We start from the raw sequence: 19,655 nt of genomic DNA, 5'->3' as shown, positions 1-19,655 counted from the left end.
CACCACCTTCTGAGGCCGTGAAGCAGCAATTGCTGTGGTGTCTCTATTTCACAGTCCCTCGGCCTACCTTACTTGCAAATGTAGCTGCAATTTAGCTGCTTCGTTAAGTCAGATCCCAGAATACAGACATTTTCCCCTGGAAGGTGCCACAGAACTTTTTTGGGGTATGAAAGCCTATCACAGAATCCCTTACCCTAGACCATATGGTTTCCAGCTAAGTGTTGCTTTATTTTGGCTTGGCTGAAACATTCTTACTGAAGTGTCAAATTTTGACTTTACGCAACGTCTTTCTCAGTCCTCAGAATGCTTTTAACTTTCCTTCAGACTACGAAAACAATTCTTGCTAGGAAGAATTACATTTTCCAAACTACGTACCATGGCACAGGCTCAATAAGAATTCAAGTTTTTAAGAGGAGGAATTGATAGGGGTAAAAACAGCAATAAATTTCTCATCTCTGAAAGAAACGTAGACATATAATTTTTTGTCCCTGCACTATTTCATATTTCTTCAGAACAAGTTAGGCTAAATAAATCTCAGTAAAACTATCCCAAGCAATTTGTTACCTTAAAATAAGTTTGGCAGTTATTGCAATAGACAGTGTTTTACTGCAGATTTCAAATCACCATGAATGACACCACATACATCATCACCCAGGAGATGATGTCTAAATGGGACTGCTATGTCAAAATCTAAGCTGTCTCTTGTCTTTGTGCCCAGGCTGATCTAACTTTTTAAATTGCTCACTACCTTAATTCAGTATATGAACAAAACCAGAGGAATTCTCCCTCTGCAGTGGTCTTAACTTTTATTCATTTAGTTTAACACACTGAAGGCTTAGACTGTTTTGTCATATCTCATAAAATGTCCCCAGACAGTCTGGATATGGCCTTCCAAACCTCCATTTGTGGGAAGTCTACTGACCCCAAGAATAACATTTATCTTCGATACTATTAACAATAACCAAATGCTGATACAATCCTCTTGCTGATATTAGGCAGATTTTGAGCTGATTAAATGAAAAATTAATTTACTTCAGAAAGTGCATGCAGCAATCTGGAAACACGAAACTCTTCATAACTTGGCCTCCATGTTCAGTGCTGAGTTATTAACCACTCCAACTCCAGCAAAGCTCTATTCTAACCATGTACACCACATACTACCAGCAGAGCATTTCTCAAAGTTTTGCTTAGAATGAAGGTAACACATTCTTTTGCAACCAACCAATTCTGCCACACTTCTCAAAGCAAGGGTATTATTTGTTCTCATGTTTATACTGAAAGTAGTATTGGATGGCAAGACTAATCCCTCCAACACAAAAGCCACGGCTACACTGCCACGGGTCGCTCACATCTGTGCTGCCTGTTGTAATTTTTAGATTCAAATCATTCTGTGTTTCTCAGTATGAATATTTCATATGGTCCTGAGCACTGCACTATCACTACCTCTCACAGCCTTCAATGTATACACCCTTGTATCACCTGAGACAAAGAAATACTTCCACTTTTTCAAGTGGGGAGGCTTTGCTATAGACAAGCAGTTTATTTGACCAACAGAGTCACTGGAATTATGCAACATAACTTCTTCCTCCCAAATCTCACAGTGGCATCTTTAAGACTAAGGATCCTTTTCCTCAGGCCTTGATCAACACCCTCCACTCTCCACCAAGCTCTCCACAACTCAGAAACAAAGCCTGGATCTTACTGTACCTTCGGTGCGGTCCATAAACAGGTTTGAAGTTTCCTTCCTACCAAAAATATGCTAAAGATCTAAGCCCTAGTGCCTAAATATTGAAAGGGAACTTTGGACACTGTAGCAGAATTAAATCCACAGCCCCAGAGCTGACCATGACTCACAGTGCCACTTGCATGTGACACAATAAGGGGAAAAGGAAAGGCCAGAAAACTCTTGGAAGAAGAAAATATGTTCTTAAAGAAGAATGAATCCAGTTCCTTAGGAAAAAAAAAGAAAAAAGCCCAAATACTTCTAAGAAAAAGGAAGTTCCTTGTTCCACATAGTCATTATATGAATAGGGAACAAAAACCCACTGAAAAATGGGCAACATTTTTCTCCTGAGTGTGGGGAATGGAGATAAGGTCTTAAGTCCTTACATGAACAAGGTTGCCTTTCTCTTGCTAAATGCAGAGAAAACTTAAGGTAGAAATGGCTTATTTAAAATGTTGAGATTCTGTGACCTGTCTGACTCCCATAGATGGATTTCTTGTTACAGAAAATATATAGATTTAAAATAAAAAATTATGACCTGTTAGCATATGGATCACTTTGCACTTTTAAAAGACTTAAGTTTTATACGTTTTGGGAGGAACTGCTTCTGTAATAAACATTCCTGTGCTTTGAAAACTATAATACACCAGTTTTTCTTCCATCTCTCCATAGGTACAATAGGCAGAGCACTCTGAGAAACAGTTCTGACTGGAAACACTACCTTAAGTTAGCTTCAGAAGAAAGTGGAGTAGCAACCCACTATATATAGGGCTCCATTAGCCAGCCAGACTAACAATGTTGGCTGTCTTCCAGAGAAGCACTTTCACTCTCCTAGACCCACAGGGAGCACTGCAATTGCATGCGAGCAGGGAGTAAAGGGTGGAGCAGAAAATGGGAATAATGCGGGAGGGAGAAGCACGGATTTTAGGCACTACAGCAGTACTTCATTTTTAATGAAAACCAAGTTGCTTACTTCCATTTGTGCATTAGCATTTTCCCCTCCTTTCTTCGTATTTTAACTCAGCTAGCTGAGAAGTCCAGCTGCTCTGGCAGAGATGAAACCTCAATGGTGTCTCATTAAAATGTATGCCACCAGCCACATTTGACTTACATATATGAAAAATAACAGTTTCTCTCCACTGAGCTGAAGCATTGTATGCAGAGCAGCCTTCCTTCAGGGCATGCAGCTGACTAAAGGTACTGAGGCCTCAGGCGCCAAAAAGACTGAACCGCTTAAAAGAGAAAACACAGGTAAGCAAACCCTCTTACTTCATTTCTGCCTCCTTGTTCTTTCCCCTTGGGCAGTTTCATGGGAGAGCTAGCACTTCAAAGGAGTCATCTTCTCTTGCACTTACTTGTCTTTCTGCGGTTGACAGAACTGCACTGGTGGCTAGAGCAGAGATCAGATGAAAGAAGATCCTCTACTTTTCAGAAGTAGAAACCTGGGGGAGGTTTCTTCAGAGAAACCCAGATTCTGCAGAAGAGCAGATAATCTGGCTCCATAATGATATCTAGGGTTCAGAAACTGGAACATCTACACAAGTGACCAGCAGGGAAGAACCTGCCAGAGGTCTGGGTGAAACTAACTCTTGTTTATCAATCATAGGGAAAACACTTGTAAGACCTACCTGCAATGAACAGCAAGAGTAAAACCTTTCAAAAGAAAGTAAAAGCCAATGGCAAGCACAATGGACAACTGAACCTAGAGGAGGAGGCTGACAATTTCAAGGCTGGAGTCGATACTGTCCTAGAAACCAGTCTGCCAGACAAACGAGAAACAGACTGTGTGTTACACCAGCTTTGTGTGGCTGCCGAGGGAGGAAACTGAGGCAAACACTGAACAAAGGAAAGACTGCTCAGAGGCAGTTCCCTTCCTGTGCTGCATCTCACATCTCTCCCGTCTCTCTTCCCGCTTGGAACCTCCTACCGTTAACTTAAGCACTATATTACCCACTTGGATATAAACATATTTAAACATCATTTACTTAAAATATCATTTTGGATGACTGGGCAGAGAATACAGAGTCATTTCACTTGCTTCTGTATGCAAGTCAAAACACTATAAATTCCCACCCAGTTTATATTCTCATTTCCTCTCTGTCCACTCTGATGTGTTCTGTCCCACTCCTGAGGCCACCTGGGAGTATCTGAATTAGCTACAGCTAAAGCTAAATAACTTCTGCATTGGGAAGTCAAGCCCACTAGAAATGTCTTGCCTGTCCAGCTTGCTCCTAGCCAGAAGGTTTGCCAATACCAGAAAGCTGTAGCATTGCAACATCAGCAGTAGTTTCATACTAAGCCAGAACTGTAGTGTTCAGTAAATGTCATTCTCTTACTGAATCGTTTCCAGATAGCACTGGGAGATTTGACCATTTCCACAGCATGTTGAATAACACCGCCCTGACTACTCAACAAAGGCTAGCAACACTTAATATATATTTCTGGCATTCTCCCAGCTGGATTCAGGGCACAAAAAAAGGCCCATCCTTCTGCAATCTGGCTCAGAGTGTACTGCAACATATACATGTAGTACTGAATGAACTTCTAATATTAGCACCAGTCAACAAGTTATATAGAGGGCTTGAATTTTCCAGTATTCAGAGAATAAAATTATGGCAGCTTTTAGAAATAAACTGCATCCTTAAAAATAAAACTGTGTTACATGAATATTAATGAGCTAAATGTTTTTAAAATGTCTTTACAATTCATGCAGTCAAATACTATTCCAGTTGAGCTTACCCTCTTCGGTTAACCTAGGGCTCTTTCTAACACTCTATTCTACTTCATTCTCCACATGCAGCTTCTGACCTTGTATTGCTCCTTTTACCCATTAAAAGCTCCACTGTTTTAATAGTGCTGTGGGTAGCTAGGTTGAAATACAGCTGCATTTAAACTCAACTTGGTGCTAAAACAGTGTCTGTGTTCTATAAAGAGAAAGGAATGGTTGTCAAGAGATCCTGCCTTCCTTTCATCTTTTGTATGGAGTCATATTTTAGTCCCCTTCCAGATTAATAAAGCAGTAATTACAGCTAAGCAATAGAAACATTTTCTTAAGAGCTTAGGTTCTTCCCTCAGTAGTTTGAAAAAAAAACCCAAAACCCAAACAAAACTCACAAAAGAGTGCAATCTCAGGTCTTTAATACAGAAGAAAAATTCAGTATGGAAGAATTCCCCCTAACTCCTCCCTGATGAACACCACCAAACAGTGTCTGAGCTATGATGAGGGTTTTGTGTGCCATGATGAGTTGGGGGCCATGGATTAGCCTGCAGGTGCACATGTACAGCATATTAACCAATGCACTGGTTTGAAGAAGTGAACAAATCAGTAACCTTGGGTGTTCATCCACAAAAGAACTTACTAGAGATGTGTAAACAGTTCCTCCTAACCTTTGTGACCAATGTTTCATTTGCAAAAGATCAGACGCTTTACACAGCTGGCAACTGCACACAGAAACGTAAGTTCTCCCAGACAGCACATTATCATCTTTATTTCTCTTACATGCAAGCTCTCCCCAAATGCCCATTCAGTTCTATTTTCTACTCACAATGAAATGAGAGACTTCAAGCCTTTGAATGCATCAGGCGCAATGTCAGAGATTTGATTCTTGCTGATGTCTCTGTAAAGAGAAGGGAGAATGAAACAAAAAAAAATTATACACAGGATTTTGATGAAAATATTTCAGCTGTAGTTTATTGGAAGAAGGTACCTGATACAAATCCAGAACTAAACTATCATATTATGTTGGAGGAATTATGAACTGTGTAAGGACACATATCAGCAAACTACAGGAACTATAAGAAAACCAGTCAGTACAACAGCCTCAATAAATAAGCAGCTCCCCTGTTAGTCAGGTCTTTCATTTTATGGACATTGAGACAAAGAGCTTCATGAAGAGCTTTGAAGAACAACAGTGAAATTGATAAAACCATCTTAAGAGCTATTAATAATGGAGATCGCATTGTGACTCTGTGGGGTGGCCCTCAAGCGTGAGGAGCAGCCTGTGACAAAGCATAAAGGTTGTCTGGTGTTTAAAGGCAGGCGTAGAAGGCTAAATTTATAACAGTACAGAAGATCGTATTTTGATTGTAAATGAAATGATAGATAAGGTGAGGAAAGGTGCTAAGGTAGCTGGAACGTACTGGCAGGACATGCATTAAGGAAGATGGTGGGATTAATGGCGTCAGCATAGCATAGGCACCAGGGTAATGGCTTCTGAGGCAGCAAGAATGTGTCTACAATAATAAACTTTGTCATAAATAAGATGTAAAGATGAAAATATTCAGCATAAATATCAGAAACGTAGTATTTTCAAACAAAATTCCCATCAAAACTCTAGGAAAGTCCATTAAAAGCTAGTCCCAATCTATATAAAACAGTATCAATAATTCTTAGGATGAGAAAATTCTTCTGAGGTAAGGCTTTCTTTTCCCATTCCATCTCTATTTAATACCAATAGGAAAGAGGATGGGAAACAAACTACTCAGACCCCAAGTCCAAAGCAGGCATCAGTGCCACTGAGGACTTTGGCACTGGACCAGTTTGGTTTTTAATGGCCTAGAGAAAACAAGCAGCACAAAACTCTACCATGACCTTGATCTGGTATTCCAGGAGGGAAGAGTGTTGACACAGCACTGCCAAGTCTCACTAGAGTTTTCAGACACTTTCAGATTGCCATTTTCAGGGGAAAGTGTGTTCCTGGTTTGGAAAATACCCTTCAATTTTAATTATAACCAAGCACCTATACAAAGATAAATACAGATTATGCCACAATTTCTTTATACATGGAGACAAATTTACTCCACTTGGGACCCAGGTGCTCAGAACTGGGTGCCTCTACAACTACCTGAAAGGAGGATGGAGCCAGGAGGTGGCTGGTCTCTTCTCCCAGTTAACAAGTGACAGGAAAGAGGAAATAGCCAGGGGAGGTTTAGACTGGAGATTAGGAACAATTCCTTCCCCAAAGGGTGCTCAGGCTTTGGAACAGGCTGCCCAGGGCAGTGCTGCAGTCACTGTCCCTGCAAGTGTTCACACCCCGTGTAGCCGAGGCCTCAGTGCCATGGGTTAGCGGCGGCCTTGGCGGCGCTGGGGTAAAGGCTGGACTTGAAGATCTGGAAGCTCTTTTCCAAACTCGTTGATTCTATGGTTCTTATCATGGCTGTCACTGCAATCCAATCTTTCTGTCAATCAGTTCAACCAGGTGCTTAGCTACAGACATAACTTCCAGCCACCTCATTGCATTCACTGACAGTTGGTATCAGCTTGTACCAGTAGTATCAAATCTTTACACTGATAGCTGAAGCTGGAGTCATACAGTATTTCATGTACATCTTCACTGTTATTTCCACTGGGGCTTGTGCTAAGGATCCCCGTCAGATTCTAAATAAACATCACTTGAACAATCACTTAGGAATCAAAAGTAGGAAGGTTTTCCATTCTATACGTATTTTGACCTACAAATACTGTTGGTTAAAACTTTAATGAAGTCCTCTAACTGTTTTAAATTCTAGCCACATAAAGTGGGATTTTCTTTGGTTCTTTTATAAGGTTTGTTTCTTTTATAAAGCCTGTGAAACAACTATATGCAATCTACTGATGCTTTCTATTATAACATCATGCCTACAAGGAAAACATTCAATGAAGCTTTCTGGTTCTTCAGCTCAATTCACAGCAGTCAAATTTGTGACAGTTAAAGTAGGAATATTTATTTTTATACAGGGTTTTGTGAAATTTGTTTAGTGCCTGGTAGCATTTGCTGCTTTTTATCTAGTAATTCTTACGTAAGCAGAGTGTGAGGTGAATCTGCACTATCTACTGAGGAACATATTAAAACCTACTACAATCACATGAAATCAGGAGTTGCTGAACAATGACAAGCATCTGAAAAAGGGCATCTGGTTTCTGAAACAAGTATTTCAGCACTATTTTTTGATTTGCTACATTTCAATATTCTCATCCTTTGTCTCTCCCCATGTCCGGATGCTAATGAGTGTATAACTAATGGTGCCTGAATGTGCATAAATGCCATGCTGGGTGATGACACTCACTCACTTCATGGAGATGTACTACAATCAGCATTAGAAGATAATTAGACACATTATTTCCTTTCCATTAGAGCCCAAGCTCCACTGCTGTTGGATAAGGAAGCTCTATCTCCCTCTGACTTGACTGAGGCAAAGGGAGTCAATTAAGTCCTTGTACTTTTGTTCCCTTCTTTGGGTCTGCTTTGGTGAGATCATCCTATTCTGTGCTTGATTTACATCAAGACAAAGAGATACAGGTTTTTCTAACCTGCACAACTAAGTCAATTTAGATCACATACAGCTCATCTTCACACTTTAGATATCTCTGAATCACCCTGTGGAAATGTGGCTCTTGAGCTGGAAATGTAATAAACTTATCAGGATTCCACCCAGGCAGGAGAAACATTAGTCACCTCATTCTAGTCTCCTTGCACCTCTGACAGCACAGCAGAGATCTTCCAAAAGGCTGCTGAACACACCTTGGAGGGTGGCTGTGCTTAGTTCCCACTTAGGGACATAAATTGGTTTTGACTTTGCACCAGGGGAGCAGGGGTACCCTGTGAGTCACTGTATAACATATGACTGTATGGCTTAAATGTCTTTACTGTAAAAGGTAAACAGAACACATCTGTTCTGTTTGTGAAACAGATTTATTTTTAGATGCAGTCAAATGGAAAACTATTGGATAAATATTCTCTTTGTCGACTTACATATTAGAAACAGATTACTTGATTATCTCTAACATGTAAAATGGGCTGTTCTCATTTGACAAGAGTACTCAGCAAAAATCCGTGTCATATGTGGTTTAGGTTTTAGGAGCTGCTTAACAAAAGTAGCAACGCCACAGAGCTACCGGAAAGATTGTGAAATCTCAATGTATTTTCTTCTAATATATGATAAAATTAATCTGACAACGTGAAATGCCACTACAAGCATCAGAGCTAAAGAGGTACAACTACTTCTTTCAAAGCGGCTCTACATACTTGGCTTTTAGTCTTGTGTTACAAACTTGTTAGTTAAAAGCCTCAAAAAAGCAGACAAAATGGGAGGTGATGCCATAAACTTTGGAACTCTTAGGTTAGAAGTTACAGAACTATGGTACAAGCACAACTGCTGTGTAAATTAATTCAAAATGGCATGTCTGGGCTTGGATACTCCATGCCATAATGACAACAACAACTGTCTCTGGAGATGGGATATATCTATCTCCCTCAAGCCCCTCAAACTTTTTCTGAAGCCCTTGAACAACTGAGCACAGAGCTAGGACCTGTTACATTCACCCCAAAATCAGGGGAACCATCATCCCAGATGATAAAATTCAACTGCATATTTAAATCCTGTGTCAAATGTTCCTGCTGAGACAGATTCATTGAGCTTCATGCAATTAAATGTGTGAGAAGATGTGGGCAATCATGATGAAGTCCAATACACAAAAGATTTCAGCTCCTTTGCTAAAACCCAATCCCCAAAATAACTCTTCCACCCTGGAAGCTACTGAAGAGACATTCTAAACAGCAAATTCAGCTAGATGAAAATGCAACACTTGAATTCATATACACACACCTTCTGCTATCATCTTGACATATTACTATGAAATCTTATAAAGATTATCTTGGACAACTGGCTCTTACCTAAACATTATTCTGAGTTATCCAACTATTTAAGCAAAGAAAACTGCATAATCTTGCTGGAAATACTCAGTATCAAAATATTGAGAGTGCTGCAAGTGAGCAGTCCATCATCCCTAACATTCTTGCATATTTATTCACTGGAAGGAGAAAAAGACAATACAATTCCCAATGTTATGCCAGTACTATCCTCTAAATTCTATTAAAATATTATTACACGTAATGGTTAATAATAATAACAACAACAACAAAAATAATGTTCCTCACTTGTACTCCGAGTAGGGCGTCAACGAATTCAATCAATACTCCTCATGCTATTGCACTGCTCATTGAAATCAAAGTGACAGAAATGAAAAAAGGCTGATGACTTCAGTGATTCCGAACATGTCCTTCCTCTATAAGGAAAAGGAAGGATAACTCTCTTGTTTGAAGAGTAGTCTTTTGACCAAAGTATATTTTTGTGTTAAAACCACAAGGAATCTTGCGCACTGTAAAGAGGATGTCAATAGTCTCTTCGAATAGTGAAACAAATGACCTCAATTAAACTTTATAGAACAACAGTGATGCCCATTTAGAGCCTCACTGTCCAGCAGGAATGAAACTTTAACAAGGAGACAGGTCAATAGCCAAATGGCAAAGCATCATGTTTGTTATGGGACATTCTGCAGCCTAAGTATCTATCCCAAAATGCTGTCACATTAACTAAGCTTTGATACAGATCATCTGGCACAGTAACTTGTTACTTAATTCCAAGTTCAGATCTCAATGAGTAGCCAATTATACTCCAGAAAGCTGTTAACACAACTTGCTAATGGAATTGTGCTGTGAAATTCTAACATTAATCACTAACATAGTAAGTGCTGCATTGGGCTGAGCAGCCAGTCAAGTTAAAGAACATTTTTTTTTTTGTCAGTTCCCATAAAACCAGAGTTCACCAATCATGAAAAATGAAAGGATGGTAAAACATTGCCAAAATCTAAAACTAGTCATACCTCAGAAAGAACTAAGTAGTGACTTCAATAATGAAAAAGTTACAAGTTAGGTCACTGAAAAGGGATCCATCATTTTTCACTGAAATTACTGTCTTGCTATCTAATACAGTACTTCTTTAAAAATACATACAGCTATATTGAAAGTGAGACAGAAGAATAGAGACTCTATAAGATTGATGATTTGGCCTGTTAAATATTAAGATCTATATTTACAGCTCTCCAGCTCTAGGAACTGGATAAGTTTGGACTGGCAAACAGTAATTTTACTCTTAAATCCAAAAGTACAGTGCAAGATCATTTCAGTTTCCAAAAGCATTAGCTATCTGATAATCCTGTGTCTTCTGTGAACTAAACTGACAGTTTCTTAAATCCCGTAAGTATTGTTCACATCAGAAAACACGAACTGTAAAGGCACCCTTTTAGCAGTCTTAGCACTGAGCTAACAAAGCCTGAATGACTTCTGGAAGCTACTGGTCCAGTGGTACCCATCATTAACTTGATAATCTGCTGAAGTGGGAGTAACTTGCTTTACCACTGTCTCTATCACTGTACCACTGTCACAACATCTCTCATATATCAGTTAAAAATGAAAAGAAAGGCCTACAGGCGGAATGCCCAGGTTACCTGCGTGAGAGCACTGCTACAAATCAGGATTGTTTTATTTAAATCCAAAGAGAAAACACGAGAGCTAATGAGAAAAGAATTGTCTGGGTCCCTACTGGTGATTCAGAAACAGAGAAAACAGGCTCCAGCAAGTGTCTTTGTTTTCTTCTAAACAGCCAAACCATTTCAACATCAAGATATCAAATGCACTACAAAAAACCTTAACTACTCTGAAAGAACAGGCACTCCTGCTGTAACTAGGGTCAGGTAAACTGAAGTGGTGCAGATACCAGAAAGAATGATGGAAATAAATAGAACTTAAAGTCTTTTCTGAGGAAGCAGATTTGAAGTTCGAACAGACTAACAGCTAATTAGCTCACATCATTTATAATGGGAAATGAAATTAAGTATTATTAAGGCTTTCATGCACGGTTAGGCATCCTGAACCAAATTCCATTGTTGCTTACACTTGGAAGAGATTATTTGTGCAATCCCCAGTGATTTCAACAAGAAATTGCCAATATGTTTGTAAAATAAAGATACTGAACTTGAAGCAAGAAGATTCATGATTGCTCTTGCATGTTGGTCTTATTAAAACTTACATTCTCTTAAGCTTCTTGTACTGGGTAAAAGCTCCAGGGGGAATGATTTTGATGAGGTTTTGTTCCAAACGTCTGAAAACAAACAAAGTAATATGCATGTTAACTACACAATTATAGGACAGGAATGACATTAAATATGATAGCAAGTTTTATATAAATATAAACCAATTTTATAGAGTTTTAATAAGAAACAGCCTTTTCTTTTGAAAGCCACCAAATGGAGAAAATACTGAGAAAATAACTTTGAAAATAAAATAATCTCATTGACTACACTAAATCTGTACAGAAAAAAAGTCACAGGCTATAGACATTGCACCTTTAAAGCTCATGGAATTAATAAAAAATAGTAGGTGTATTATTACTTAATCAAAGTTAAGGTAGCAAATGCAGATGTTTTCCTTGACTAGCTGTTGTAAATAGAACTCAGCTAGCTCAACTATAAGCTATGCTATGTTGTGACAGCTTAGTAAGTAGATTAATAATACTATCAGAGCAACTCAGTAGCAGCAATCTGTGGGAACATGCTGAAAAATAAAGCAAAAATCCCTGATTTAAGAATCTGGATTTTTAAGGAGAGGGGAAGAGTCTATGTTAAGGCACAGCAAAAAGGACTGTATCTTCCTATTTTAACTACCAAATACTGAAGGTGTTCTAATATATGGTCCAGGCTACACTAAAATGCTGCTGTTTTCATTTCTGAGCTTTGTTTTGAAAGTATTCTTTATGAACTATCATAAATGCATGTACCACTAACATAAAACACAGCAGCTTTAAGATAGTGCATACAGTAACCACTAAGATTAATTCCTACTCCTTCCCAGAAGTATTTTCAAGTCTTTGTCAGCAAGTTCCCCAAATTCCTGCTAAAAGGACTGTCTTAGCCTCAAATGAACCCAAAACGATCATCTCAATTACAAATGTAAAACTGGATCCCCACACAATGAATTCAAAAGACCCTGGCAGCTAGAATTCCACAATCAGAGTTGGAATTGAGAGCAAAATTGGATTTTACCTGGCTCTTAGTTACTATTCAAATGTTGTGTATTTTTCCCAAAGATATCATAAAAAGAAACAGTTTCAATAGCAAAAAATCTGCAGTTGGAAATGGTTTGGAATTGAAACACAACAACATACTGGAATGATAGAATGAATCACTCCAGTCATTTAGAACTGCTGCAGCAATGCAGAGGGGACAAGAAATTTTAAAACCGAGAACAGAGATAAAATGAGATGCAGGGAGAAGTAAATCATGGGTTTTAAAGGACTTGGGAATAACGTAAAGAAAATGTGTAAGGCCCATCAGCCCTCTCTTGCACAGCCTCTTCTTCTGTTGATCTGTGCTTTCAATAGACAAAAGAAAAATCCTCTTGAAAATAAGATATTTTGCCAGCTCAGTTATACTCCAAGAAGCCATTTAAGTCCTGAATATTGTGACACTTGCACAGTCAACTTGTGCAGTCAGTGTGCACACACTCTTTTATTTCTGTAGCATTCTATTTTAAAGGTTGTGACCAGCGTTAATTCTATTCCTTGTTTTGTGATTTGAATTAGTGCCTGAGATTTCCCTTCCAGTTGGTCTAAATATAACATGCTTCATTTCTGGCAAGTCCACAGTGACATGCAAATTGCTGTAAGCTTCAGCACGCTACTATTGGGTGTTTGTCACCAGAATTAGCAGTACACATACTCTTCCCATAAAGGCTTTTTGTCAGCTTGCCAGTTTGATGTTTAACTCCTCCCGAGTATTTCTATGCAGACACTTCTAGGAACAAAGGAGGGTCATGCCTGTCCAATTCCCTTGCCTTGAGGATTGAAACTGGGGGTTCACACACACTGCACACGGACACAGCATAGCAGTTCTTACAGGGAAAGTCAGATCGAGTGGGGGGCAGGAAACATGACCCCTTTTTTGTAATCACTGAAAATTCTAAGGATATTTTAGTGACTCAAAGGCAAAAGCAACCAAGATTGGAATACCACAGATCCTGAGTAATAAGAAATAAAGAACTTTCTAGAGCAGGTGGGGAGGAATACAGGAAGTTGTTTCAGAGCCACTTTCTGAGGCAGAACTGGATTCTTCACCCTTTCCTACACAATTTGCAGCAGATGGCCTGTACAGAAATAGGCGGACAAGGCTGCTGTCATCTGCTACTATATTTTCACCTTAGCACCTTACATTTATTTATTGAAGCTGTCTGTAAATGAAGGCCTAAAGACTACACATAACACATTATGCTCAGCACACTGCATCTTGCAGATACTACCAGAGACGCAACAAGCAGTACTGTGTGCTCTCATCAGGATGTGTTTGCAGGTGGATTCCAGCTTGGGCACAAAATGGAACTGGTCTTGGAGCATTAAATTATCAGGTATTTTAAAAGTATGAAGTACTTATCTGACCCATAAATGCATGTTATAGATTGGCAGGCCCTGGCTGAAAACCACAATGCAGTTACACAACTAAGACAGTAGAAAGCAAACTATTTGTATTAATACCTTGTGCTTTCACCTCATCTGGGCTCATAAATGACATCTGAAAGACAGGCTTAAAGATCCCTAGGAAACACCAGCTTTTGCCAGAAGGGGTGCTGGCAATTTCAAGGTGATGAAGGCTTAATTATAAAGCGGTGTTATTCACAATATAATGGGAAACTGCTGCTAGAGGTGCCATCTTTCAAACCAAGTGAAAAACAGTTCTTACCTAGTAATGTGATTTTTTTAGTGAAAAGCTAATCTAACTTTTACAGCCACGTTTTATTTCAGAGAAAATTACCTCATTTACCGACAACATGACCCCTGGAAAACTGTATTTCATGGTCTAGCCCTGCATACTCTAAAGTGCTGTCATATGTTATAAACCCACCTGTGCTTGTGCAAAGCAGCATCAGTGAGTTCATTTTTTTTTTGTGTATCACCAGAATACACTATAAAAGAATTGTAAAACTCACCTGAGAACTCTGTACAAGAGGCACAGCTCTAAAAGGCTAAATTTTGATCGTTTGAACTATCACATTCAAGATTTCTTACAACTCAATAAAATTCTCCCCTGGTATTTCATAATAAGATCTATTTAAAAGACCCACAAATAGAATTCACAACATGGATGAAATCCACTGGCCACGTCCAAACCTCTCAGGGGCTTTTGCTCCTCCTTTCGGTCACTCATTTCACTGTGCCTGCTGCCTGCTGTATCACTCAGATGAACTGAAGCCTGTCTCCCCCCTTGTGACACACAGCAATGCTGTCTGCCTCTCAAAGCTTTATTTTAGTCTTTGACAACAACATCAAAGGACAAGAACAATTTCCTTTCTCTTCTCTCATATATTATCAGAGATTGGAACATATGAAGGCCCAATGGATTCAGATGCATTTTTCTTGTAATAACATAATGTTAGACAGGATAAAGTCATCCTCCTTCCCACTCCGTTTAAGTGACTTTGCAGCAATGAGAGCAAAAAGTAAACTTTTTGGAAAAACAAAATAGTAAAACACATAGGGGGAAACCACACAGTTAAATCTGAAAGACTATCCCAGAGTAAAGAATAAGCACTCAAATTCCCATGCTAATACATCCCAAAGTTCACTGAGGTGCAAATCTTTTCATCACCTCCTCATCTGGTGCCTGTACTGCTCACACCCAGGATGCTAAAACACAAAGGACTAAACTCTGCCTAATGCAGCCTTAATAGAGCCAGCTCACGCTCAGGAGTGACGAAGCCATTTGTCTTGAAAAGCGATTCTCCCTGCAGAGTGGGGAGACAGACAAATTAATCTGGACCTTAACTATCTCTCTTTCATTGAGGGAAAGAAAGAATTTGTTATTTGGGTCTCTAATGGAGCAGTTTGCTAGCAATTTTCCCATCTCAAACACTGTCTCAGCTGCTAATGTGTAATGTTTTGTCACGCTTACCTACCCATAACATAGACAAATCACTCTCTTGGAAAAAAGAGAAAGGGACTGAAGCATCAGTACTGATAATTCTTAGCTGTCAGGTGAATAGAGCCTACAAATGAGACAGCCATGCTCTATTACCAGTGCCAGCGAGCTCTTGCCTGAGACGTGTCAGAAACGTCCCTCTGCATTGGGCAGTCATGAACTTCCCTGCTGGGAGCGAGTGAATGAGCTGGATTGCTCCCTGGATCATGTCGCTCTGCTCCCAGGGCAGGGGCTCTCTCGGACTCGCATCACTCAGGCAGCCAATAACCAAAAGCAATCTCCGATGGAGAGAAAGCACAAGATCGGATCAGTGTGCAGCAGTAACTGTAGCACACTCGGCTCTGGCAGGATGCACACAACCTGTGTGAAGGTTGCTGGGAAGGGCGAACCGCTCATTCTCTCCTGTCCCATTAGCAGGGATTTGCAGAGAGCTGGTTAAGGACTGTCTGGGGGAAATCAGCATGTGCATCCCCCACAGTGACAAAGCCCAGGGCTGGGGAGAGCCGTTTATATTAAGAAGGAAGAAACGTCTAGAGCACATAACAATCAAGAAAGGGACTGTTCCTCCTTGCCAAGGAATGAGAACAACTGGGTTATAAAAGCTGCTTGGACCATTAGCTTACATTTATCTCATCTATACATCTTATTTTACATTTTGGAGTCTGACAAAGACAAGTCCACAGTTATATATTCAACATTTAAAAGGAAAAAAACACACTTAAAATCTGGTTGTCTTACTACCAATATGGGCTAGATTTGATCCCTGTCCTGACCCCTTTCCTGCCACTTTGTTTGAAATATAAGCTTTATTCTTACCACTCACAACAGGTTCAGGTAGCTGGATGAAGTATATACCCAAAGACAGCCCTGGGTAGGAGGCATCCGTGCTGGGAAGGGGGGAATCCTGCCCTGCAGTTACTCAGCCCAAACCCACAGCCTATGCTGTAGTGAAGGATGCAGAAGCCGCAGTCATCGCCCTTTACACACAGCACTGCAGCACTGCACAGGGCACTCCTCTGCAAAGTGCAAGGCAAAAATCTGCAGTCCTGTTGCTTCAGAATGTGTTTATGGACCTACATTGCCAAGGAACAGCCTTTTCGTGGCTCTGCCTCTCGTGCCTCAGTTGTCTGACAGGTAGACAAGTACTCTGGGGTGGCAGGACATTCAGCTTGTTTTAACAGACAGCTAAAGCCTTCAATCTACCTCAGCCAAAGACTCTATCACCACTATAAACCCCCTAAACACATATGGTTCTCCAAGACTTTTATACTGCTGCCTTTCATCGCAGTACCCGACTGACTTCCAAATAAAATTAATAATATGTATTATAAATCCCTCTCAGTCAGTCTGCCTTAGGAACTGGAGAGCTGAGAGCCAGTAAACTGTCCGCCTGTATTAATACAAGGTGACAGCTAGAGTTTCCCTCCATATCCTGATGTTTGGTGGAGATTTCCAGGGTCTAGCTGTCGAGCTGCTGCTATAGTTTTAAAAAGGACTGCTTCTTAACTATTCACCTAAGGGCAGATCTTTGATAGCCAAAATGCTATCAAGAATGAAGTGACTTTTCAAAATAAATATACCCAGGATGCTACAGAGATAATTCTGCTCACCCAAAGACATCTTTCAGAATGAAACAAGATGTTTTGATACATTCCCTGATACCAGCGTTCACCTAGAAGTAGTGCCAGTGATATTAGATTCCTGAAATACCACAGTGTGTTTAGTTTAAGCTGACATAACTCTGTAGTTGAGCACTTGGTCAGGTCATCTGCTGGTAAATGCTGAATTTGTAATGGCAGTCACATTATGTATCCACCAGCTCCACTGCGGTAGGTGAATTTGGCATCAAATGCTGTACAGACAAACAGGAAGGCACCAGAGAGAGAAACCTGTATGCTGGTACTTTGCAAAACGTCTTCTGACAAACACCAATGTCTCTATCAACATAAGCAGCCAGAGTGCAATAATACACTGCCAGACATCAAGCTTTCCATCTAGCACTGTGATACTCCACATTCCTAATCAGAATTTTTAGCCCTTCTCACCACCTTTCATTGTCACTTCTCCTGCCAGCCTCATTCATTCACCTTCCTTGCTTCATCCGGGAGTGAGGGTGCAGGCACGCACCGAGCACGCTGCTGGTGCCCGAGCTGCCTCTCGCTGCCATGCCACAACTGTTTGTGGGTGCAAACTGGCACTTTGAGTGATATTTGAATTAGATAAAAAAAGATCTCTGCCTTTTTGTTCATACCGTTCATTTGTATTAATAAGGCTAAATCTATGTTCCTGCTGGACTGAAGTGATCTCTCAGGGAAAAAAGAACACACATGCCCTCAAAAACCCCAAACCAAAAAACCCAACTCCCCCAAACCTGGTAAGGTTACTAACTCCTGTACAGCTTGCCTGAGCCAAACTCACCTCCACATCACTTGTTGCTTGTTTTAAAGAAATCTCTCAGCAGAGGAGAAAAGAAGTAAAAAATGATAGTGCCAAAATGAAAATGATCATGTGCATGAAATCTAAATTTATCAAAACAAAACCATCTTATCCCTATAGACGACATTAGTGACACTTAATTTTACAAGTAAAGACACAAGAAATAAATCCTGCCTTGGCCCCACAGCAGAACTTCCCTGTGGTTACTGCTGGTTTCTAAAGCCGGGAAACAGAGCTTCCCATTTCCCTGATTCTGTCTCAGCACAGAATACACGTTTATTCTTAACATTTCCCATATATTTGTATTTTCTCTACTGACTCTCAATGTAAACTATTTTCTTTATTATTTTTGTGTCTTGCCCTCATAGAATAGAAGATTTTCTACATATTTTGGGCCCAACAATAGAAACCTCTTTTTTATATTGAAGGCCAGGAGTGAATGACACAGTTTGCCTAGTGAGATCCAGAAAGCAGTAGTCAAGTCTGACATGTGAAGCTGTCCAGAGTCAATTTACAACAGTGAATGAAAATCATATTACAGGATTCAACTACAGAAGCCAACCCGATTCCCCAGCCAGAGAACTTGCCACCAGAGGCAGTTATGGAGCATTTATTACTGTGCTGGCTTCAGCTATAGCATTTACTGGAAGCCTGAGAAAATGATTATCATTTTATTTTAAGAGGACGAACAACATTCAACGCACAACTGTCATTCCTCTATCCCCAAAGTTTATAGCTTCTACACACCTATAGTCTTTGAAAAAAAATAAGCCTTTGCCTTTAAAGAAGCTGAGGATTTTACAGCCAGTTGTAAATATACATGAATTTGTTATGGTGCACTTAATTTATAATTCATGTAAGAAAGAATTAATTTTGTTATAATAAATAGATTTACCAGTGCTCCATTTTTTTATAACAGCTTTATTTTAATCTGTGGAAAACTGATTTTGAATAGATCAGTGATTTAAATGCCCAGAATTTGTTGATCACCTTCTTCAAATCACAAAAGCTTCATTAAGATTTGTCCCAGCTCTCCTACAACCCAGACTCCTTCAGGTACAAAGAAGGTAATTTCTTCCCAAGAGAATCACTAAAGCATCAAAAGCAACAAACTCGTCTATCTACAGGTCTGTTTACAACACTGCACAACACAGTGGTACCCTCATGATAGCAATTCTCTAAGTAGTAAATATGTCAGGAAAGCATTAATTAAAGGTGGAATGAGTAGAATATTATATTACAAAATTACTCTCTTGAAGGATAGTTGGTTTGTTTTTGTTTTGACAGAACCATGAGAAAACCAACACTTAAGTGCATTAGATTCTTTCCTTAGTGGACGAACTCCATCATTTTTCCTAAGAGTAGAAATCACGCACCAAAATCCAGCACTACTCTCAAAACTATCAGTAACCAATTCAGCTATCAATAGTGAGAATGATAAACTACACTAATGTAGAACAAGCGACTCAAAACCAACTTTAAGCCAAACCTAGATGCTGGTGGAAGGGCTGACATCCTATTTTACTCTGCTCGGAAGCCAGATGGGAAGCTGTGGTTATTATCTCCCCAGATATGGTGCCTAAGCAGCACTTTTCTTTGAGGGACTGTCAGCCTCTTTGTCTGGAGTAATTAAATCAGCATTTAAATAAAAGGTCCCCGTTTCTGATTTAGATACATCCTATCCATCATTACTCTTGCTTTATACATTTCTCC

General features: G+C 39.7%; 1 protein-coding gene across 2 annotated transcripts in view; it reads right to left on the bottom strand.

The window, feature by feature from the left end:
• SLIT3 (slit guidance ligand 3) overlaps positions 1–19,655 on the bottom strand; it is a 518,327-nt gene that overhangs the window by 162,363 nt on the left and 336,309 nt on the right. For both annotated transcript variants that reach the window (XM_030504413.2, XM_030504412.1), the window contains 2 exons: positions 11,570–11,641; positions 5,269–5,340 (listed from right to left, as the gene is read on the bottom strand). In XM_030504413.2, the coding sequence (XP_030360273.1) occupies positions 5,269–5,340; positions 11,570–11,641 (144 nt within the window). The remainder of the gene's footprint in view (positions 1–5,268; positions 5,341–11,569; positions 11,642–19,655) is intronic.

Source organism: Strigops habroptila, chromosome 12 (genome assembly GCF_004027225.2).
Source record: "Strigops habroptila isolate Jane chromosome 12, bStrHab1.2.pri, whole genome shotgun sequence".
Taxonomy (NCBI): domain Eukaryota; kingdom Metazoa; phylum Chordata; class Aves; order Psittaciformes; family Psittacidae; genus Strigops; species Strigops habroptila.
This window is presented reverse-complemented; position numbering and strand designations above follow the sequence as displayed.